This window comes from Dromaius novaehollandiae, chromosome 2, assembly GCF_036370855.1.
Source record: "Dromaius novaehollandiae isolate bDroNov1 chromosome 2, bDroNov1.hap1, whole genome shotgun sequence".
NCBI classification, from domain to species: Eukaryota; Metazoa; Chordata; class Aves; order Casuariiformes; family Dromaiidae; genus Dromaius; species Dromaius novaehollandiae.
This window is the reverse complement of record NC_088099.1, coordinates 11756463-11779183: the sequence shown is the minus strand read 5'-3', so window position 1 is coordinate 11779183 and position 22721 is coordinate 11756463. Positions and strand designations below refer to the sequence as shown.

Genomic DNA, 22721 nt, shown 5'->3' with positions numbered 1-22721 from the left:
GCAGAAGATCAGACTCGCCCTCAGAAGTCCATAAGCTCACGTGAAACCAAAATTGGACAGTAGTGTTACAGTTGAAAAACAAATTTACTGTGTTACTTTGTTTTCATTTTTTGTTTAGATAGACAGATACATACAGATATGGTCAATCATAATTTAAGAGAGGAAAGAAGGGAGAGGAAAAAGTAGCCTTTGGGTGGTGTGTGTGGTTGTTTTTTGTTTTTTTAGCTCTTGCTAGATTTTCTTGCTACAGTATCTTGTGAGTAGAACATAAGACTATCAGAAAACAAACAAAAAAGGACGACATTTTCCCTGGAAATTGATGCTGCTGACACGGCTATTTTTTCCGCAAGCAAAGTGTGAAGGCAATAGATAGATCCAGAAAGGCAAATGAAAAGCAAATCCATAATATTAAAGTAGCTAGGATACCAGCCTTGAGCCAGAATTTAGTAAAAGTCTTAGGCTTAGTAGGAAAGTTGGAAGTATGTATTTATTAAATTTTATTATTTTTAGTGTTGAAGGTGTCAATACCTTGTAATTTTCTTTTGTAAACCATATGCCAACACTTGTGAGCAAAAAGCACTCTCTCTGCCCCTACTGGTGAAAAGGCAGAAGTGCTTTTTGAAGTGCTTGCATATGCTACCTGCCCAGTACTCCTCTGGTAACATGTATAACAGTGAAGAGAAAGAGTGGGCTTCCAGAGAGACTTAGAAAAAATGGGAAAGAAATTTTAGATGTTAAAAATATTTATAAAGGCAACTTTAAATTTTTCAGTTTAAAATAAATTTTTGATTTTAACAAAATAATGATGCAACTAAAACTAATCTTTAACTTCCATTGTCAAAATCCTTTCAAAGTAGCTGGAAATACTTAATTTCAAATTAGTTCTTCAAAGCCATAAATCTCATCAATGTCCTGCATTTTGGTATTGTAGTCCTGGTACTTATTATATCAAAATAACTGGGCTCCTTGGAGGACTACAGCTCCTGCGGTGCAGTTATTTCCTTGGCTGGCTAGGTGATACATAGGATGTGTCTTTTTCCATATTCAGTCTTTTTAGAATGTGCTTCTGAAAAAGATTATGGTCCCCCAAGGACCTGCCATCTGCAGTGGCCCTTAAGCATAAACATGAGACTCAACTCATGATCCTTTCTCCATCTCTCTTCTTGATTTGAATGTGTAGCTTCCTCAGTGCATACTTCAATATCAATTTGTCTACAATAAAATAATTAAAAGGATCATCAGGAGTTTATATTTTACTATAATTTCTCCTTTTGGTTAATGCAGATCAGTAATTAGAAAAATTATAATAACAGTGAATCATTTGCATGAATATCTCTTCCAAGCAAAATCTTACTGGAATAATTCATCTACATTTAGATTTTCTTATTTATATGAGTGGTAAAGAGAGATGGCTGTTGCATAAATAATACCAGTGTAAAGCCAGATGGAGAAATAATTACTAGTCATGCTTAATGAATTAAATCTTGAATCAATAAATTCACTATTAGAGATTTTAAGGCTTTGGAAGTCAGCTTGCCTCAAGATTCAGTTTTGTGATTCCAGATGCTGGGCTGCTCTAAGAATATGCTTGTGATGGGCACCAGTTTCATTTTGGCTTTTTGGGGAAAAGAAAGAGTTAGTTCTGTCAATAGGTTCTTGAAAGCTTCCTTTCACTTGAAAGACAGTGGCCTCCTGAAGGCAGTCTGCCTTATAAGAACTTCATGTCATGGAAGGAGACAGTATGTCTGAGACTGTTGATTCGGTCCTGCAGGTAGAGATAAAACAGCAGTGGAAGGATTTATACATTTATTGAATGTGTGGCTGAAACTAATGGAATATTCCATTTTGTAGGAGACTGGAATAAAGCCCCTGAGGTAGTGAACCCATCTTAGAAACTGTGTTTAATGTGCTAGGAAAATTTATTCTATGCTCCATGTTATGGATAGCATCACCAAGAACTTGTCCAGATGAGCCTGTGTTAAAAATACTCATTTGTATGTCCTAAAAAAACCTTTGTGTCCTTTTTTACCAATAAACTCCCTGTGCATTCAAAAGTGTAGGGAGTCTTTTGAACAGAGATAGGCAGTTTGTCACAGTGATACTATGCTGATGAAGAAGAACTACTAATGAAAATTGGCAAGTTGGAACTAGTCCAAGTCTAAGCTCCACATGTAAAACTTCTAGTACATTTGAAAGATATTTCATTACAATAATGTAAAACAATCCACAAAACCTACTTCTTTTTTTCTCCTGAAAGGGCAAGATGGTTATAGAGCCCTTGTCACACTTTTCCGACTAACTTCAGTATGTGTTACCTGCATCACGAAAGCTCTAATGAAATCCAATGGAAGTTGCTGGACAGAACTTGGAAATAAAGGTTCACTGAGTTTGTCTACTGGAGGCTTGGGCCTCCATTGTCAAAATGAGTGGGAATTTTTCCTTTGACTTGTGGGCACCTGAGAAGTTTTCACATCTGTGCATGTCATGCTGCAGAACTTGATGGGCATGCATAGCTGCTGAATTATGGAGGGTCCAAATCTTATGGGATAGGCAACTTCTCCTTTGGCCTGGAAGACAATTATTTATGGAATAAATCTAATATTTCCATATCAGCTAAGGAGACATAAAAGAAAGGTTTAAAGGCTGTTTTGGTATTTTTTGACAACATAAACCAATGTTATAGTTATCTTACCTGAGCTGCCTCATAACATGGGCTGAGGATTTTCATTCAGTAATTTCTGTAGTTCTCCTAAAATCATTGGCTATCAATTCCATGAAGGACCTGCTTACTTCATGGCTTAACAAAGCGATAGTGTGTTTTGCTAAGAAACATTGTATTAATACTGTGTATATATCCTCTGAGTAATGTTAAAGATATATTAAAAGCACAGGACCCAGTCTGTCAAAATTCTACTCATTTGCTAAACTCAGACTCTTAAACAGCAATGCAGACCTCCTGCTTTATTCACTTTTGGGTAATTTTAGACATTAGCACATACTCTTTGGTTAGTGGAGAGTATTACACTCAACTTAGGGAAGAAAGTCACTCTCCAAAGATCTGTGGCAGCACCTACCTCTCTTTAGTGATTTCTAGCAAATCTAGATGTTTACTTCATGAAGACTGCATCAATTTCCATCCACATTTGTTGTCCTCCTTCCTCCTATAATTTGACACCTAAGATATGGATGTAGTTGTACATAAGCTGGAAGCCTAAGATAGGATTTTTTTGCCCTCTCATTTCTGGAGGACAGATAAATTCCGTTCTAAGTTGTTCGTATTAGCTGTGGATTTCAGGTTCCATATAGGAAAACATAATTTGATCTTTTATGGATTCTGCATGGTTTGTACTCTTACAAAAAAAAGGGGGGGGGGGAAGCTCCCAGTAAAAAGGTTGAAAGTACATAAAAATCAGTTAACTTCCAATTTTTGTCTTTATTTGGTATTTAGAATTTGACCTTATGAAGTAATTGATTCATTCCATTCACCTTTAAATGAAAAATGAAATCTCATGGTGAAAAATTTTAAAACTCACATCCATTGAAAATATATTGATAGACTTTATAACAGGTTTCTGTTAAAAAAAAAAAGTTATAAAAAGATTTCATTATGGAAAAAAATGAAGTCAAATACTTTTTTTAATTCATTTTGAACTGTGTTGCTGCACAGTTAAATCAGTCTTTTCAACTCTTGCTTTCCAAATGTGTTTTTGTGAGACCCATATGCCAGATAACATTTTTAATTTTAGATATGACATCTTAACTTTGAGGAAGGGATACAGACAGAAAGAGAAATGGCTTTGGAAAGAATTTGCACAGAACAATTTCATAAACCTTTCAGAGAGCAGCTTCATAATGCAGCACGTAACAGAAAATTAAAACAGACAGGACTACCAAAAGGATACTCTCACTTATTCATAAATTTAAAGCAAGAGCGACCAATGTCACTATCTAATCTGATCTCCTGAATTACACTGTGAGTAGAATTTCACTCAGTGATTCCAGCACCACCCTTAGGGTCTTGGGGAAAAATACAGCACGTCTTTCAGAATGCTCTTCAGAATGGCAGGATGAATATTTGAATGATAGACCTGTTGCAAGTTATCCAAGAGTTAGTTTATCTAACTAATCCTTGTTGTTAGGTTTATTTTTCCAGTAAGAGAGAGGTCCCTATCTTGTGTTTAAGCATATGTTCACATATGGCATGAATGAAGGACTGACAGTGTAGCTACGACAACCTGAAGATCACTGTCCTCCGCGTCAGAAGTGCAAGAGAATTACATAAAGACAGATGAAGCCTCTTTCTTGCTATGTGAGAAAGAAAATGGATATGGACCAGTCTCCTCAAAGGTTTCTTAATCCTCCCAGGAAAGCTGAAGTGCTCAGTCTCCTCAAAGTGTTCCATCATTATTTGTTTGGGATTTTTTTGCAGCCATTTTCTCAGTAAAATGAGACAGTAGTTCAGACTGAAGTGTTGTTTAGACTTATCTGAAGTAGAGTTAAATGTAGAATTAAATGAGGTAGTGGGTTCTTGAAGCTTTCTTTCATGCAGCTCCTGTAGCTCTTGGGAGGACAACTTCAGCTTTTTCTAATCTCTGTGCTGCTGCTTTCATAACTGTAGTACAGGCATGCTGCTACTTTTTCGTACATGCATTTTTTTACAAGTATTTAAGGAGCTGTGGGGAGCTTGCTTTGAATGTTTGTCTATTTATGGGGTTTCATTAATAAATCGTCATCATTAACGAAACCCATACTACTGTGTCTGTCCCCATGGTGTTGACAACTTTTGGGCTTTGGTGGACGCTGTACATGATTATTTGAGGGCAGAAATGAATGAGATGGCTAACCTTTTGAGGAGGCTGAGCAGTGGGTGAGAAAGAACCTTACATTAAAGGAATTATGGGAAGCATCGTTGCATACTGAAAACTAACTGGCAGAAAACAAACAGTGAAGACCAAGAAAATGTCTTGATCAGTCTCATTTCAAAACTCACATCATAAAGGCTGTCAGGAGTGACAATAGCACACCCTTTTGGAAGGAAGGGAAGCAATGTGTGGCTGCAGATGACATTCTACAACTCTGAAGATTTAAAATTTCTACCCTGCAACAGGTAAGTAGATATTCATCAGTGGTCTTCAATAAACGGCATTTGGAGCCCTGAAAAAGGAAATTGCATGGCCATAAGGGAGTTTATTTTGTTTTGGGGAAGATTCGGAAGGGAATATTATCCCCATATAGTCTTTCTCTTGAATCCTGGTAGAGACAGCTTTGGCCATGGCAATCGTGACATCCAAAGTTCAAATACCACAGCAATCCTGAAAATGAATACCAAAGCATTAAGTAAGTTCAAGCTAATACAGCAAATAGCACACAGTCTAGAAACTTCATTCTCTGCAGAGACTTCTAATATTTTGTGATGGGTTTTATATGAACAGGAGGTTGGTACTTAATATTATTTTACGAACAATATAGGGCATGTCTAAATTGGGGCAATGCAAAGATGTTGGTATGTACCCCTTACAGCTTTGACTGTAAGCCCATGACTATCTGTCCAATATCATAGAAAATTACATTCTTATGGCAAGATTGGAGGGCTGTCTATTCATACAAAGATAAATGCTGTTGTCCCCAAAGAACATTTTGTGTAATTGGAAAACCTGATTTACTTGGTGGAAATTTTTGATGGAATTTTTTTACCCAAAATTTTCAGCTGGAACTTTCACATTTCATTACAGTACCCTAAAAATACATAAATCATATTTTCTTTTTTTTTCTAAAAAAGACTCATAGATGTTTGGTTTTCTGGTGGGAAACTTTTTTAAAAAGGGAATAAGGCATTTCTTCTGGAATTTTTCATTGAAGGAAAACACAGTAATCCCCCTAGAAGTCTTAGTATCAGTATTTTTGCCATTCCTTTTAATAGGACTGGCTTTTAAAATCCGCAAAAAGTATTTTAGGTAAATATAGGATAAAGTCTATTTGTTTTGCCATTCCGATTAACTAATTAAATCTGATGTATACAGTAGCCTTCCAAAGCTTACTTGCTATGAATGCGCCACTCTTGGTGATTGGTAATTGAAAGAAAGTTTCCGCTTGCGTTTCCTCAGCATTTCTGAACGATCAGAGCTTGTGCGTACTCTGCACAGTTGTGCAGCGGTGCTTTAGTTCTGTGTGGGTGTGCTGGAGCTCCTTGTCGACGGCTTTGCAGCCTGTGTTTTCCTTTCCACTTGAACTCAGTAAGGGTAGAGTTGTCAGGGCACCGCAGGGGCCGGCAGCGCCTGCGGGAGGGGAGCTGGGAGCTGCAGGGAGACCCAGTGCGACAGGGCTGGGCCTGGCCGCGGGGTTTATCCGACCACCCCAAAGGAGCAGGGCTGCTGGGGGCAGTGGGGCAGCCCCCGCTCCAGCATTGGGCACTGCCATGGGGCCAAGGCTGGGCGGTCGCCCGCAGGTTGGGTCAGGATCAGCGAGGCCTGTGGTCAGGGAAGGGTATGGCTGTGATGAAGCTGGACAAAGAGGCGCTTAAAACATAACTGAAGGTCTGAGCTTAAATGGACCCACGGGCAGGGATTGTGTGGGGTCCCCTGTGGGGCTGGTCAGCGCCATTAAGGCCTATTAGTGCGCTCAGGGCCCTGGCAAAAGTAGATGGAAAATGACTGTAGCAACGTAGCTTGGAGCAGCAGTATTGTTGTTGCCATCTTCTTGCTATCTGCACTTTAAGCCATTCTGCAGTACGTTTGCTTTGCTTCCAATTTGCTATCTCTTTATTTCTCTCCCCCCTCTTTTGCCTGCCTTTCTTGTTAGTAGCATAAAAGTCCAGAAAGAATTTCAGCCCATATATGTTCATAGACTCTCATGCAGCCTAAATTACATCTTCTGCTGTTCAGACCTACAGTCTGGAAGACATTGCCCAGGAGAGGTGAGGTTGCTTCTGCTTTGTCAAGTTGAGTACAAAAATCAAAAACGCTTCCCTGTTTGAAAAACAAACTATGGACTGGTTGAAAACTTCCTCACTCAGTTTCAAAGGGCTTTCACTTTATTTTGTATATCGCTCACGCTTAGTTTAAAAAGTGCTAAACTCTCTTTGAATTGGCAATTTTTAAACCCAAATGCAAGGTGCCACCTAGAGGTTAATACATGAATAAAATGTTTATGTGAAACCTTTCCAGTACAAACCCAGTGTTACACATTTTATGGATGAAAAAACACATGTAGGTAGGCAAACTTGCTGCTCAAGGAATGGACCTCAGAGAGCAGGATGATGAATGTGGTGTCAATACTTACGTAAACTGAAAAATGAGAAGCACAATGTAGTTTATGGTCTGTTACCTTTCATTCTGAAGTATCTCCAAATGCATCACAAGCGTTAGAGAACATTCAAATAAAGTAAGTAATCTCATGTAAACTAGTGCAGAATAGTATTCACAGTGTCATCTGGAGGAACATCAGGGAAGAGGGTTAGAGCCGTGGTCAAGCTGTTGAGCAAGTCAGTGAGCAAAGGGAAGATTGTTTGTTTCCGTGAATATGGTGGGAATGATACACCAGGGAAAATAAATAGTGCAAATTGAGAGATTGAAAAGAGATTCAGTTACATGTAGGATGCAGAAGAATCCTTCTAAACACTGCAGAAATTGGGATGAAGAACCCATTCTTTTGCCTTTGATAGCATTGTTGATAGGTGGAGAAGGAGGTAAAGAGAAGTATAGCAGTAGAGATGCACAGAAAAAGTTGGGGCTCCAAGTCAGATGAAGAAGTGAGTTGATTTTATATGTGTACATGTCAGGGTGAAAGTACAAAAACATTCAAGGCTTGACAATTTATTAAAACTGGGTGCAAATATAGAAACTAAATCCATGAATGAAGGATATGAATGAACATAAAAATACGTTTGGGTACTTAGAATAAAAGAAGCTGGTTTTTTTTTTTTTTCAAATGGGACAAATACTGAAAATTGCAGGTACTACATGAAATAAAGATCGGAGCATTAAAATTTTGTTTAAAATCTGAAATATTTTCTAACAAACTTTTAAAGCTATTATTTAAATTATTAGTAGAATTATTACTAGAACTAAAACAATTTTAAAAAAATAAATACATTTAAAATGTTTTCCAACAGAACTTATTAAATGTGGCTCAATATATCCTCTGGAGACAGGAGGAATAAGGTTTATATATGTGCGAGACGGGTAAAACTTCCAGAGAACAGGAGCAAATGCAACGTTTTTATGAAATGGCACAAAATCTTTTCCTGGGGCAGTGATGGACAATGGTCCAAAAATCCTAACACTGACTGAATTAATGGCTAGACAGAGTAGTAGATAGTAAGTAGTGGGAGCAATTGATCAAGCTAGATTGTTCTGTGAGCAGAAAGAGACACATTTAACATAGGATTTTTCTCACCTTCATTTTCCAACAGTATACAGATATTTGTAACGGACATAGTCGCTGTAGGCTCCTCTCTAGTCGGTGGGGAGAACCGGCAATTGCGGGGAGCAATTAATCTGCCCTGTTTTCGGTGTGTTTTAGGATGAGGTGAATCATGCTCTGTAACCCACTGACAATACTGAATATATCTTTGTTGACTGTGAAAAGATACTATGGTAGGTAAAGAGCAGTGTCTGCTTGAAGTCATGTGAATCCCGCCTGGGTCTCCAGTTGTGCCACATCATGAATTTCCAAGATCAGTGGAATACTGCTAGTTTCAATTGTGCATGATGGGAAACTGCTAGTTTTCAACTGTGTATGATTAAGCTTATGCTGTACCATAGAGATATGTTGTTGGGATGGAGTAGAAAAATTGATGAAAGTGTAGTAAGAATGTTATTTTTATCCTACTTCTGTGTAAGGGTGCGTTTTGCTAAGAGAAGAAAAAGATATATTACTGCAATATTGTCAAGAGTACGTAGTAATAGGAAGAAGGGGAAATGAGGAAAGGTGTAAGTTGAGAGCCCAGGAAAGGGCATATTTTTTAACAATTGTAATTCTAGCAGCTGTTACAGTTTTTAGTAACTCCAGCATTTCAGCTTTCAACTCTAGACCAGTTTTCAGAGGCATACTGTAATCATTCAGTGACTATCAATACCTCCAGGACATTTCAGCAGTTTTCTCAGATTTCCTGTAAAATAATAAATAAGCCCATAAATATACATATCTTGGAATTCTGATGACAGCCACTCAAGTTTCACAATTTTTGATGCATTCTAATGTAGCCTTTTTGTGGACTTACATCTTTTGTATTACTTCATGCTTTTAAGGAGTCTGAAAAAATATCATCCTTTTCTCTGCAGTGGACACTTCTGAAGTCCTAAAATATTGAGGAAAAGCTGAGGGGAAAAAATGCATTCACGAGAAAACATGAATGACTTGTGATGTTTTGGATGTCAAAAACTCTGCTTTCTACAAGCGAACTTTGAGATTTGATGCAGGTTGTGTTGATCTGATTGCTAGTTGGTAGTTTGATGACACAAATCTGATTTCAGTGACAGCAACCGTAGAACCTCTCTTGATTTGGGTGGAAATAGGACTTGAACCTCTGTATTTCTATATTTTATTTTATGTAAGTGAAATTTGAATAAGACTTTGGGAGTTTTTGTGGAAAAGATACCAACAGAGCCCCAGAGTCATTGTTGTTCAGCTGTGCTTTTAGCCAAGCCTTAGTCCAGTCCGTATAGTAGTGTGACACACAAATTTTCGAAGATTTGTGAACCATTTGCAGATTACTGTAGTAAATTACCATTTTACAGAGAGTATATTGAGCAGAAGGGAAAATCTGTGGAAGTCACTGGCTTTTATAGGTGTGCATGAACCCTTTCACAATTCATCTCAGCCCTCATTTGTAGTTATTGAAAATAAGGGTGGACTAAAAAGGTCTGAAGTTGCACAGGATGCTAATTATTCTTGTGTACTCCAGGACTTATTTATGCTGGCTAAGGCAGTACATCCATCAAAGCCAAGAGATTTTCATTTTGTCACTACGGTTCTGAGTGCTGGCAGATGAAGAGAATAGTTTCTTTGTCTTTCTGAATACTTGTATGTCAGGTTGTTGGTGTTGTTTCTGGCCCGAAATCAACTGGAAAGGAAACATGACCTGAACTGGCTGGGGTAAACATTCTTTTACTTTGCATAAACTCTGATCTTGCATCACAGAGAGTAGGACTTGATTTTAATCCAGTACTGCAGTTCAGAAAGCACCTAAGCATGTTCTGTTCCATTGACTTCAGAGGGTACTAGCTCAGATGTTAACTTTATATTTTAAATTAGATATGGATGGCCAAGCCAACACAACCTCAGAGATACCATTACTAATGCTAAAAGAAAGGTCACAAGTGCCAGAGGGATTACAAGGTAAAAAGGTAAAACATAGAGCACAGGTAAAACTCATTAGTCAATTCCTGAAGAAATGAGGGAAGTAGCTGTAGGGACAGATAACACTAGAAAGGACAAACCCCACATGATTATCAGGAAGAGAGTGGTTATGGAGTTCAAAAGTATCATGCTCTGAGTCACTAACTAAAACACATTCATTCAAGAAGTAGGGACCAAACAACTGAAAAGTGCAAGTGAATTGTCAGTGGCAACAGCATGTGGGCCACAGCTAGGAAGAACGCCACCCCTCATAGTTCCCAGTCCTGGCTCCCTCAGTCTTAGGCAAGACTAAAAGAAGGAGCTAGCTGTCTTGGTCTAGGAGACCGAACTACTGAATAAACCAAAATGATTAGACCCCTTCACGTTACTGGAGAGAAAATGAAATGAAAAGGTGCAAACTTTCTGTGACACATAGATGTAGAAAGACTGAGTACACAAACAGTGACATTTTCCAGTAACCGTAAAGAGTGTCTTTTTTGAGAAATGGATGATGTTAAATATTTTCCATCCTTTGTACCTCAAGGTAGCTCTGGCAGGTATTTAAAAAGACAATGCCCAGTCAAAATCTCCTTTCAGAGGCAGTGTTTCACTGTTGTTTGGTTGTGCTTGGCATTACAGTAGTTTCCCTGGAATATGCTTCAAATTTTGGTGATAGAGGGGTTTGTATATGTAACATTTGGTTTGAAGGACAAACAACATGACACTAGGCAGCAATGAAGAAGAGCCAACATTACAAGGCTGACTTTCTATTATAATGCAATATATCTGAGAGAAAAGTTACCTTAAGAAGGTGAACAGGTACGACTGATGTCATCACAGACATACATGCCCTGACAAGCAAGAACTTTCCATGACATGTAGATATAGAAAGACTGAGTACTAAGATTCCTAGGAGTGATGAACTAGTGGAGAAGTTTATGCTTGATCTATACCAGAATCATCACTCCAAGAATGCAACTGAGAGTAAAGGTTACAGTCTCACAGTATTAAGCCAGCAAGGGCTCATTCATTGAAAGAAAGAAAAATATTCATGGTCTAGATTCTGCAGCAGAATTGACAATTTCAGGCTTTCCTGGAAAGAAATAAGCATTTTTAGGGTGGAATTCCTCTGACCCATTTAGGTTCCGCTTTAGAAATACAGAAATTTAAACATTAGTCAGTAGTGCACCGAGATCTAACCATGTGCTGTGCTATATTAGGAAGACCAGAGCAGGTAGAGCAGGGGAGGTAATTATTTGCCTCTACTTGGCAATTGTGAGACTGTGTCTCAGTGGAGTACTGTGTCTGGTTTGGGCCCCTCGGGACAGCAAAAACATTGATTGGGTAGTGATAGTCCTGCAGAGGTCATCCTGATGGCAATGGAGTCTGTCACATATGAGGATCAGCTGGGAGCTGGATTTGTTCAGTTTGGAGAAGAATGAGGATCTGATTGCTGTCTTCATCTATCTAGCGGGCTTACGGAAGAGATGAAGCCAGATTCTTCTTGTAGGTGTGCAGAAAAAAACAAACAAACAAGCAATGGAAGCAATCTGCAGCAAGGGAAATCCTAATTAGATGTGAGGTAAAATTCTTCACAGAGTAGTCAAACACTGGAGTAGGTTGCCCAGAGAGATTGTATCTCCATCTTTGGAGATTTTCAGAATTTGACTGGAAAAGGCACTGACCATTCTGATTCAATTCTGAAGTTAGCCTGGCTTTGAGCAGGGACTACCAAAGGTCCCTTCCAACCTGAATTATTCTGCGATTTTATGACCTGTATCTTACAATAACAAGAACCTGAGGTGACTAGTGCAGAGGTGTGCATTTAGTGGGGTAACATGGACATACAGGATGTCGGGGAATGCTCTGGAATTTCTGATGAATCACCAGAACAAGGGTTCCTCCTGTCATCTAACAAGGGCAAAGTGTCTGTCTTCAGATTCTTTCCACCTCCTGGCAGATCCTATTTATAGCAAATAGAGCAGTAGGTGGTAATGGCTGCATGCAGGAGAGGACCGAGCTTAGAATGGAAATTTGTTTGAGTTTGTGGACCAGGTTCCCAGTTTGCATTGTCATATGCACCCTTTTAGTTGAAATGAGAGTGGGTGGGTGTGTAAGGTACTGAACCAGAATGATTTTGTTGTATAGCTCTTAGGACAGGAATGTTGACACAGCATACAAGGCAGTGGAGGATAAGGATGCTTACATACAGGTTTTATGCTCTGTATTGAAAGGAACTGTCTCTTATACTTTATGATGATGTTACAGACACAGTACTGGTAGGATGAAAATTTTGTTTATCTATTTTGCATTTACTACAGTTTTAAACTGTAGATTGTCAGTCACTGTTTTGAAGACATAAATGCCCAGAATCTTGCACACTGTTTCTTTCTGAGATAACTAGTAATATAAATATCTCCTTACTTCTTTGTACTCATAACTCTTCACAAGGAATTATTTAGCTTAAAAAGCATGCGTCACCTTTAAACAAATAGGGTATGCTTGATCCAAGTGCCCACAGCAGGCTATAGGAAGATTTATGTTCATTTCACAAGACATTGCATTTGAGCCGCATTTTATGTAGGGATCAGCATAGGCAAAGCCAGTGGTTAGAATCAGGCTTGCTTGTAAGGTTATTCCTATTATGGAATACTAATATTCAGAAGTTACTTATAAACATTTGTTATCTTTGTTGTCTAAAAACGAATTCCTTAGCATGGTCCATGACATGGTTTTAATCAGACATTTTGCAAACAATTGTATTAACTGACTTAAAAAGAAGCTGGTTAATCAGCAGACTGTTAAGATTCCTTTAACATTTTCATAGAAAATACCATCTTTGCAACTTTCTTGAAAGAGTCTGATCTTTCTTGAACTATTCCTCCAAGCTTCCACCAAGCCTTTGTAAGGTAAGTACAGTAAAGTGATCAAGACCAGACTGAGCTTTCAAGTCTGTTACTGCTGTTTTTGTTTTAGGATGTGTTGGAGTTTGGGATAACATCACCTGTTGGCGTCCTGCTAAGCTTGGAGAGACTGTCACTGTCCCTTGTCCAAAAGTATTTAGCCTTTTTTCGGGCAAACCAGGTATTTTATTTTAAGTTGTATTTTTGCTGGCTTTTTAAATATATGCAAAGTATCCTTATTTTTTAAAAACTTTGATATAAAAAGTTGATACCATTTCAACAGGACAATGCTGGGTTTTGTCTCTTCTGTATTTGTTAACATAGTATGTTGAAAATGTTTATTTGAAGTTTAAGATTTGTATTTTATTTTTAAATAATTAAACCAATAGATTATCAACAGAGTTACTCATTATATATCATGAAAAGACCAAATAATTGTCTTTGTCCATATGGTACTCTTTGGTTCAGATGCTATTCTGATACAGTAACACTAATGAAGGCTGAAGACAGCTTACTCTTTTTGACCTTTTTCACATTAATTCTGAAGGCAGCTGAGCCTGACTGCCATCTTTAACAGTCACCAGTGGGAAATGTGCAGTTTTTTCCTTCTGTGCTTAGGAGGGGAGCACAGCCTCGCTTTTGTGAGAGAATTGAGCCAACATTAATACGAAATACATAATTATCACTATTGCAATTTAAGGGGATTATTATGAAACCTTTTATGCTGCCTTTTAATGGAACCTGAAGGGAGCCCCACCAGTGTCTCAAATAGCTGGGAGACCTGTTTTAGTCCACCATCTTCTGCATCATCTTGTCAGTATATCATACAGTGGTTTGCTTTTGCCCTTTGCCTTGTCAGTGGGGTTTTAGAAATAGATGATGCACACATAGCTTTTCACATATACAGCTCAAAACTCAGCAGGAACATTCTTATCCCCACTGTTCAGGTGAGAAATCTTTGTCACGAAGAGCTGATAAAATTTACACAAGATGTACATTAAGTGAGAGAACCCAGGTTTCTAAGCTCTCAGTTTGGTACTGTAGCCACTGGCCTGAGCTAGCCAATACTGTGCACCTAAATGATAAAAGCAGAATGTAGATGCTGTAGTCAGCTTTTGAAAAGGCCTGTCTCATAAACAGAAGGAAACTTCTACACCGTAAGTTAAAACTGGAGCTTCTCATAGCATTTCATTGATAGTTCACTTTGGCTGTCCCTTGCACTCACATTGTTTCCTAAGGAATGTAGTAGTGAACTGTGAAAGAGTCTTTTCATCTCGTGTATTTCAGTGAACTTCTCAGAGGGAAATGTGTTCCACGTTTCTGAAGCCAAATTCTTATTTCCTTTCACTTTCCTCTTTTGGGGGTGGGGGGGGAGGAAAACCTAGTTTCATTCAGTGTATCAGGGAGTAGTGGTAGGTCCCAAATTGCGTCTTTGCAGAAACAATATGTAAATTTCTTAGAAACAAGCAATTCCTCTTACTGTACTTGCATTTCTAGACCGAGGTAACATCCTTAGACAAACATGGAAACCAGCCGTGGTTTCTGAAATGTAGAAGTTTCAAGACCCACTTCTGGGTCAGATCCATCATGCAAACCAACTCTGTCAGCAGACATGCATGCAATAATTCCATAAATGTCATGTAAATCTTTTATCAATCATTGAAATGCAGCCTCCTCTGAAGTGGCACATCATGTAGAACAACAGTTCAGAACAATACTCTACATAGTAATACCAGTCACTGAAGAATACCTTATACAATTAGTGCTTGAGTCTCATTTGAAGCTATGAGGTTTCCAAGACATGAGATTGACTAAGGATCTAAAATAGTTCTACTTTTGTAGAGTTCTTCTATTCTGCAGGTGAGAAACAGGGCTCCGTAACATTTCAAGAGTTATTCAAAAATGCCAGCATTCTCAGGAAATCTCTGGGATTCTATTATCTCAAGAGGTTGAAATGAGTAAACAGGATTTAGGGTCTTTATATAAATGTAGAATATTAGCAGTATGAATAATTTAAACACTTCTTGTAGGAAAAATCTGAACTTTTTGTCTTTCTGTCCCATGTCACATCCGCATATTCAAAAATACTGCCATCCAGCACTGGAATGAAAATACAAAACCAGGATATTTTACACTTTTTAATGGAAAATGAGAAGAGCAAACAAACAACCACAGAACTCAGTGAGGTTATGAAAGTTTCATAATCTCTGTACTCTGTTGGCTGGAAAGGGATGCTCCAGGTGTTTGAGCACAGACAAATTTTGTCTGAGAGCATTAAAACTCTTCTTCTAGAGATGCAAGAAGTCATCAGGAAGCCATCTGGCAAAATATGGATGTCTACATCTGATGTGAGCTAGCTATCTAGATTCTCTTTATGGTCTGTGGGATGTGATTCACTTCACTCTTAACTAGGCATCTAAGATAGGTTAGATGATTTGTTGCCTCGTACGCACATTTTCATAGGAGTCTGAAGTGACTAACTCATATGTAGTTGTCCACACTGTATTCGTAAAAAGCTAAGTGAGGATCCCACTCTTGAAGCATATTTGGGACATGATTCCCATTATTTTCAGTTGCGTATGTTCTTATGCCATGGTGAAGGATGCAAAGTGTATCACAGGAATTTAATGCTGTCTTTGAGGTCTCTTTGGAGAGCTTTAGAACAAAGTTGCATTTATCAGGGATGCTAACTTGGGATATTAAAATATCTTTATTTTCAAAACTGCTGGTTAAGTCTTGTTCCAAAATAAAACAGATAACTAAAACAATCTACAGATGGGCAAAGGTTTTCATTCTCTGGGCTGGTGAATCTTGATTAGTTCATCATGGATAGTCTAAACAGTTTATAAAGGGAAAGTGTGTGTAATCTTCATGAAATCTTGTGGAATCTATAAAAGTATTCAAATTACTCAAAAGGAGATATTTAAAGTGTTGTCATGTGACAAGACAAACCAATAAATATCAAAAATTCTAAATCTGAATTAAATCACACTACTTCTGTCAGTTTACCAAAAGCTAGAGCATTCATGCTCCCTGCAGTTTGGACATTTGATTTTCAGCAACTGTTAGTATTTTGTATTCAATAACATTTTAGTTTTCCTGTAAAACAACTGCAATAAAAAGTTAAGTCTGAACCCTTTACAATGCCTTACAACTCTATCTTACCAGCCCATATTAAAGTCTTGGAGATGGCATCATCATAACTGAAACATCACTTCCTTTTGACAGTTTGCTATAATTTCTTTTGTATACAGGCTTTTTCTTAGCTGCCTATTTACTGCTTGGTTGTGGAACTAACAAGGTGATTTTTTAGAGGTGCTATATAGCTGGAAATGGAGCAGAGCTAGAGAGGGAGGAAGAAAGAATTGTTTGTTCAATTAGGAGGATTTTTGTGATCTCATCTTCATATAATTTTGGAGAGGAAGACAGCAAACATTGCTTATGGCTGGCTGGGTTAAGATTTAACTAAGCATCTCAGCACATTTAAAATTTGTTTTTGCTCAGGAATATATCGTTTATTTAATTCATATGCAGAATATTTTGAATTTGCTTGATTCTTATGGCAGGAAATTATCAAAATATCTTTAAACAAGAACTCTGATTTCTTCTTTTACTTAGCCAGATTTCTGACATGTACTTTTAATTTTTTCAGGGTTTAATAGGAATTTAAATTCTACTACAGGAGTATCTAGTCTACCTTATTTTCCATGGAAATCTTCCACATCTCAAGATTTTTAAAATACTATCAATTCTTAAAACAATTGCTTATTTTAAATTGTGGATTAAAAAGTAGTTGCCCTCCCATCTTTACAGCTTCTGGAGAACTGGCTCTTACTTTCTTCTGTAGTTGTGAAGGTTATAGGTTAAGCATACCACATAATTAATTCTCCATTGAATATTAGTAACTTTATATTAAATGGCTTGTTACCATAAAACCAGTCATATTATCATATAATGTTTATGTATAATACATGACCATGTAAGTATACGGATGTCAGGAAGTTACTCTGTGAAGTTTTATATTTAAATATCAAATTCAATTAGAGATTTTAAAAGAGGTTGTCATTTCAAATATTTAATTGTATAGAATGATGCTGTAGAAATAACCAGTGTCTTCCAAAGAACATTGTCTAATTGTCTTTAAGTTAGAAGGCTTAGAACTGTCTTAAGTTATAATACTTACAGAAGAAAATACTGTAGCATCCTGAGTCTTTTTCTTGCAAAAAAACTGGCTTTGATGTAGTTTGTGGTTCTGATAACACATTCCTATGCTCTGCTATATCAGAGAATCTTGATGTACTTTTAAAGTGAAATCTCTTTAGAACATATAAATAGCTTACCTTTTCTTTAAAAAATGTCATGTCTATGTCAAACTGCAGAAGTGGTCCTGTTGTTTGAGGAGACATTGTGGTTTGAGGTCAAGGTCTAGTTATAAGCTGGGGCCATTTGGTCATTTGTCGGTCAACCTTTTGTAGGATATTTACAACATTCAGCTGAAGACTTTATACAACTAACATATTCCAGTAACCAATGAGCAAGATAAAAATCACAAAGGTTTTAGTTTACAGTGTATATAAACACACTGGGTTATTCTTGGCCAAAGCTGATCTGTGACACTTAAAAGTTGTTCTTGGGTGACGGAAAGCAGATATCTTTAAATCAGATGAATACCAGTGGTAAACTCCAAACAGTATGTTATTATAGAATTCAAGCATCACGGACATCCATATTACTGTAAGAAAGGTGATGGGAAGTTGCTAATGCTCTAACATTTTAAGAATAAGTTATTATAATTTTAAGAACTATTCTTTTTTCTGACATCAAACTCTTCAGTTTTCTCCTATTGACGTTTTTCCATGTTGTATGAATGTTAGAACATATTCACTGTAGTAAGGAGTAGAATCATGGATTGCAACCTGAGTGACCTCACCTGAGAAAATAGTCAACTTCTTTTCTTAGTTCCACCAAAAAATTCTTTCTGAAGTCAATAAAACATTCAAAATTCCTTTCTAGTGTACTTGCAAATTTCTTGTACGTGCTATTGACCCGATTGTTGCAGAGATTGGTTCAAAGGGTGAGATTCAGCATGCATATTTACATACCCCAGTTAAGGTGTTACAGTACCTAAGTTAGTCATGGGCAGGGTGATTCAAAGCAATAGAGCAAATACAGTCTTAAGGGAAAATGGTCCAAAAGCCCATGATGCTAATCACAGTGTCTGCTAGAATAGGGAGCATGAGGCGCAGAAATTGTTTCCACCTCTTTCCAGAGCTTAGGCACTGAATCAGGGCCATCCATTATATGTTTAGAGTCCAAAGCCCAGACTTCTGTTTAGAGTCTAGATATCTAGCAGGCACAGTTTCTTTAAAAAGCTGCAAAGTGAAAGATCTGTCTCTTTGTTAGACCGTTTCACCATAAAGTTGAAGAATGGGTTCTAGGCTATGTTCAGATGGAGGCATTTTAAACCTACATGTTACATCTCCTTTGTGTTAGAAGACTGCCCTACACAACAAACTAGCTCACACCAAACTAGCTCACCAGCTTGTGAGGAGGACTTGATAAATGCTAAAACCCTTCACCTTCCTTTTGAAGTTGTACGGACAAAAATGTAAGAGCCAGTGGTCCAGGAGCAAGACAAGCTCAAAAACACAAGAGGGCATTCAGCTGGGTGGGGCAGAGCTGTACTTTTTTCAAATGGTAGTTTGCACCATAGATGGACGTCCCTTCAGTTTTCATTGTTCTTCAATCTGTCACATAATTTGGCCTTTAAAGTACATAACCAGCTATATCAACATTTGTTGTAGCATTAATTCCTCATAATACCAAAGAGCTTTAATAACTCTCCAGCAGATCATTTGGTATTAGCTTCTCAGAAAAGCTTAGCTAAGAGTTTAGAACAACTCTCAGTTAAATTACTTTTCTATCAAACTACTATAGCTACAAATTACTCTCTTTATAGAGTGAGCTGAAAGACTCCATCCTGAGTAATTTAGATAAAACTGTAAAATATTTCAGGCTTTTTCAGATATAACAGAAATAGCTGTTATACCAAAGCAGAAGCCTGCCATTTCAGCTTTGAGTTTCTTTTGCTTTTTCTTTAATGCAGACACAGCTCAGAGCTGGGAGTAAAAGCCAAAATAATATGAACGAAGTGCACATGAAGGGAAATAGCTGGGTTGCTTTAGCAGGACTGCTGGAAAGTACAGCATGTTAACAGCATGTTTTCAGAGCATGACTAGTTTGGCTAAAGATTCATTGCTGAGGACCCTTGAAAATCTTTCTGAGTTATCATAATAAAATATTCCTTTACAGGAAATATTAGCAAAAATTGTACGAGTAATGGATGGTCAGATATTTTTCCTGACATTCTAAGCACCTGTGGATATAATGACTATGAGGATGACTATAAGGTAGGAAAATATTTTTCTATTCATTTAGATGTTGGTGTTCAAAAGAGCCGTGAGACATATTTTGCTTCCAAATAATACACATTTTATTCTATGAATATTAATGGAAATCTGTAGACTTTTGCGATAGTGTTGATTCCCATATGCTTGGATTGCAAATCTCATGTAAGATAAAGGCAGAAATGTGGAGTTCAGAAACTGTTCAAAACTGATGACTACAAACAGTTGGTAATTGCGGTAATGCATCTACATTTCTAATATAGCAATGTTATTGGACTTGTGCAGAATATTTTGTGCATTGTGTTGTTTCTAGAAGTTCTATTATAACACATCCTAATATGATATTACTCCATTAATACACACACTACTTGATTGCTGGTATGTGTCTGAGTTATCCTAAGTAAAATAAAATGAATTTAGGTCATTGGAATTATTGAAGATTTATATTGAGCTTCAAATTTTGTTAGCAATTAAAATTGTTTCAAAAAGCTATCGAGATATGAATATAATACAAATGGAAAAATGAATTTGTTTAGTTTGTGGAAACTATTTCTTGTCCTTTTTGTTGAGAGAAGCACCTTTTCCATGATGTGTTTTACCTATCTTCTACCAGTTTTCCTTCTGAGGCTAACAGAGCAAGAGTTTGTTTATAAATGTGAGTTCACAATGTCAGTAAAACTCTCATTATCATGATGATGAAGTTTTCCCATGAATAAAGATACTTGGCCAGCTGGGCTTTTTCTGAATTGTGGTATATGTGGAGTAGCTCTGGCAGAACAGTGCTGGCTGGCTTGCAGAGACGTCGTAACATTCCAGCTGAGACGTGCCGTTCTTGCTGTCTCCCTCTAAAAGCTTCTCTCAACCATGTTAACCTACCTGCTGTTTATTAGAGATGTATTTTAGTTATGAGTTGTGACAGAGACTCTCCATTAACGACTATTCAAGAACTAAACAGGAACTAAATGGGAACAATCAGGAACTAAAACATATGCTCTAGTGGTAAAAAGCCTATTCACAAAAGACTGTGGTAGATATTGGCAAAACCAGCAAGATAGTAATAGGTTCTGATCTTTTAGCAGGCTTTTTCCAAGTTATGTAATCAAGTTTGTATTTAATGCAGAGCAAGTGTAAGTGTGTAAATCAGTAAGTGTGAAAAAATGTGACTGTCAAAACAGTACATAGACTGTAGATTATTTGTAGTTATTGAAGGAAGAGAACAACTCCATGTACGTGTTTGAGTTTATTTCAGTATATATTATAGTAAAAACAGATTTTATTTAGGAAACTATAATTGGTGCAATTCTGCTTAGTCTCATTTAGGATCGTTAAAAGTTAGTGATTACAGTAACAGTTACAAATTTCATAATATTATAGAGCTGCAGTCAGCTTATTTATAAATAAATATTTTATGAAGACCTTGATCATAAATTGTCGTTTTTTATGTATTTAGAAGCCCAGCCATTACTGTACTTGGAAAATGATGATAAAGAAAATGGTTAGAATGTTTTGTTTTCCCATCCTTTGTGCAGACATGTTCCAAAACATTGGTATGAGCTGACTGCTTGAGAACATGAATACATCACTGTTTAAGAGACGCACCGTCATTCCACCCAGGCATTGTCACATGCAGTGAAAGCGGGCCAAGTCTTAAAAAGGCAAATTAACAAATTATAATATTTCAGGTAGTGGAATATACTTACCTGACAGATGATGGAACTAGAATAATAGAAAAGCTGTTCTTATTTGACATATTCATTAATAATTTGGAGGAGGAGAATGAAATGCAAGTTGATTATATTTGCAGTAATAGCAGGAATGAAACGAGAGATACTGGAAATAGGAACCAGCAATCAGATTTGAATAAGCCTGAAAAACAGCAAATAGTAAAACAGCTAGGATAAAACTTAGAAGACAAATGTGGAAAGCAGGTATTAAAATAATGATATTTAACCAATCTACAAAGCAGAAAGACAGAATATCATAGGTATCTAACATGGTGTAAATGCATAGCATATTGCAGGGAAATGCAAGCACTGATTGCAGTTCAAGCAACGTGATATGAAGGCCTCATCCTCTTTTCTAGAGTAAAGGTGTCAGTGCTCAGAGAATATTCTTTGCCTAAAGATCATAAACTGATTATTTCAGTGGGCATAGCGATAAATTTTTCTGACCTTAAAGTTGACAAGTCAAAAAGGAAATTCAGTACGATAGTGCTGGCTTGTCAAAAGATAATTCTTCCTGTGAAAATATTATATTTAATAAGAGTATTCTTTTACTTTCTATTTTTTGTAGTTAAAGTAAGGATGAAATTATCAGAATCAAATCTGAAATCAGGATAGCGTGGGCTATCCATCTCTTCATGGAAAGAATAAAAAAAGTACAAGTATTATTCTGCTATGAGATTTCAGGAGATAATTGAAGTTCTGCATCAGCCAAGTGATACAGAGAAGGAAGATATTTTCTTGAGTTTGGGTCTTAGTGCTCAATGATAGGACCTCAAAAGAAAATAGCTGAAGGTATCCTAAGGTACTTGGATACAAAATATTTTTGGACATAAAAATGGGATGTGACAATATGCTTTGAGGATGATATATAAGGTTTTCTTAGGGGCTATAAAACCTAAGGATATTAGGGTTTTTTTAGAGCAGATTGCAAAACACTTTTCTTATGGTAAGTCTTAAATTTTCTCCTGTGTGCTTTTTTCTAGAGACAATGTTCAAGACGTAGGTAGAAACTGTCTTTAGTGTCAGTTCAGTGCCTGTATTTTCACTGCTGAATGAGTTTGCATCATAGATCCAATTAACTATTTATTCCTGTTTCTTTGCTGTCTTTTAAGATATGGACTTTTTACGTATGTATTATAGAAAATAGGTATAAATGTGTGTGTATATATATATAAAAATATACATATATATGTACACACAGACATGTATCTATTTTGAGCAGTTTTGAATATTCTAGAGAAGTTTAAATGATAAAAAGAGATTGGTCAGTAAAGACTGAAGGGGTAATTAAATTAGTAGATACCTAATTTTTAGGTCGATAATGATCTGAAACAAGAAGGTTTATTTAA

General features: G+C 37.0%; 1 protein-coding gene across 3 annotated transcripts in view; it reads left to right on the top strand.

Annotated features, from left to right (window-relative positions):
- Positions 1 to 22721, top strand: part of VIPR2 (vasoactive intestinal peptide receptor 2) — a 65603-nt gene that overhangs the window by 4153 nt on the left and 38729 nt on the right. For 2 of the 3 annotated variants that reach the window (XM_064505759.1, XM_064505757.1), the window contains exons 3-4: positions 13315 to 13422; positions 19554 to 19651. In XM_064505759.1, coding sequence (XP_064361829.1) covers positions 13315 to 13422; positions 19554 to 19651 — 206 coding nt within the window. The remainder of the gene's footprint in view (positions 1 to 13314; positions 13423 to 19553; positions 19652 to 22721) is intronic. The other variant, XM_064505758.1, reaches the window with a different exon arrangement.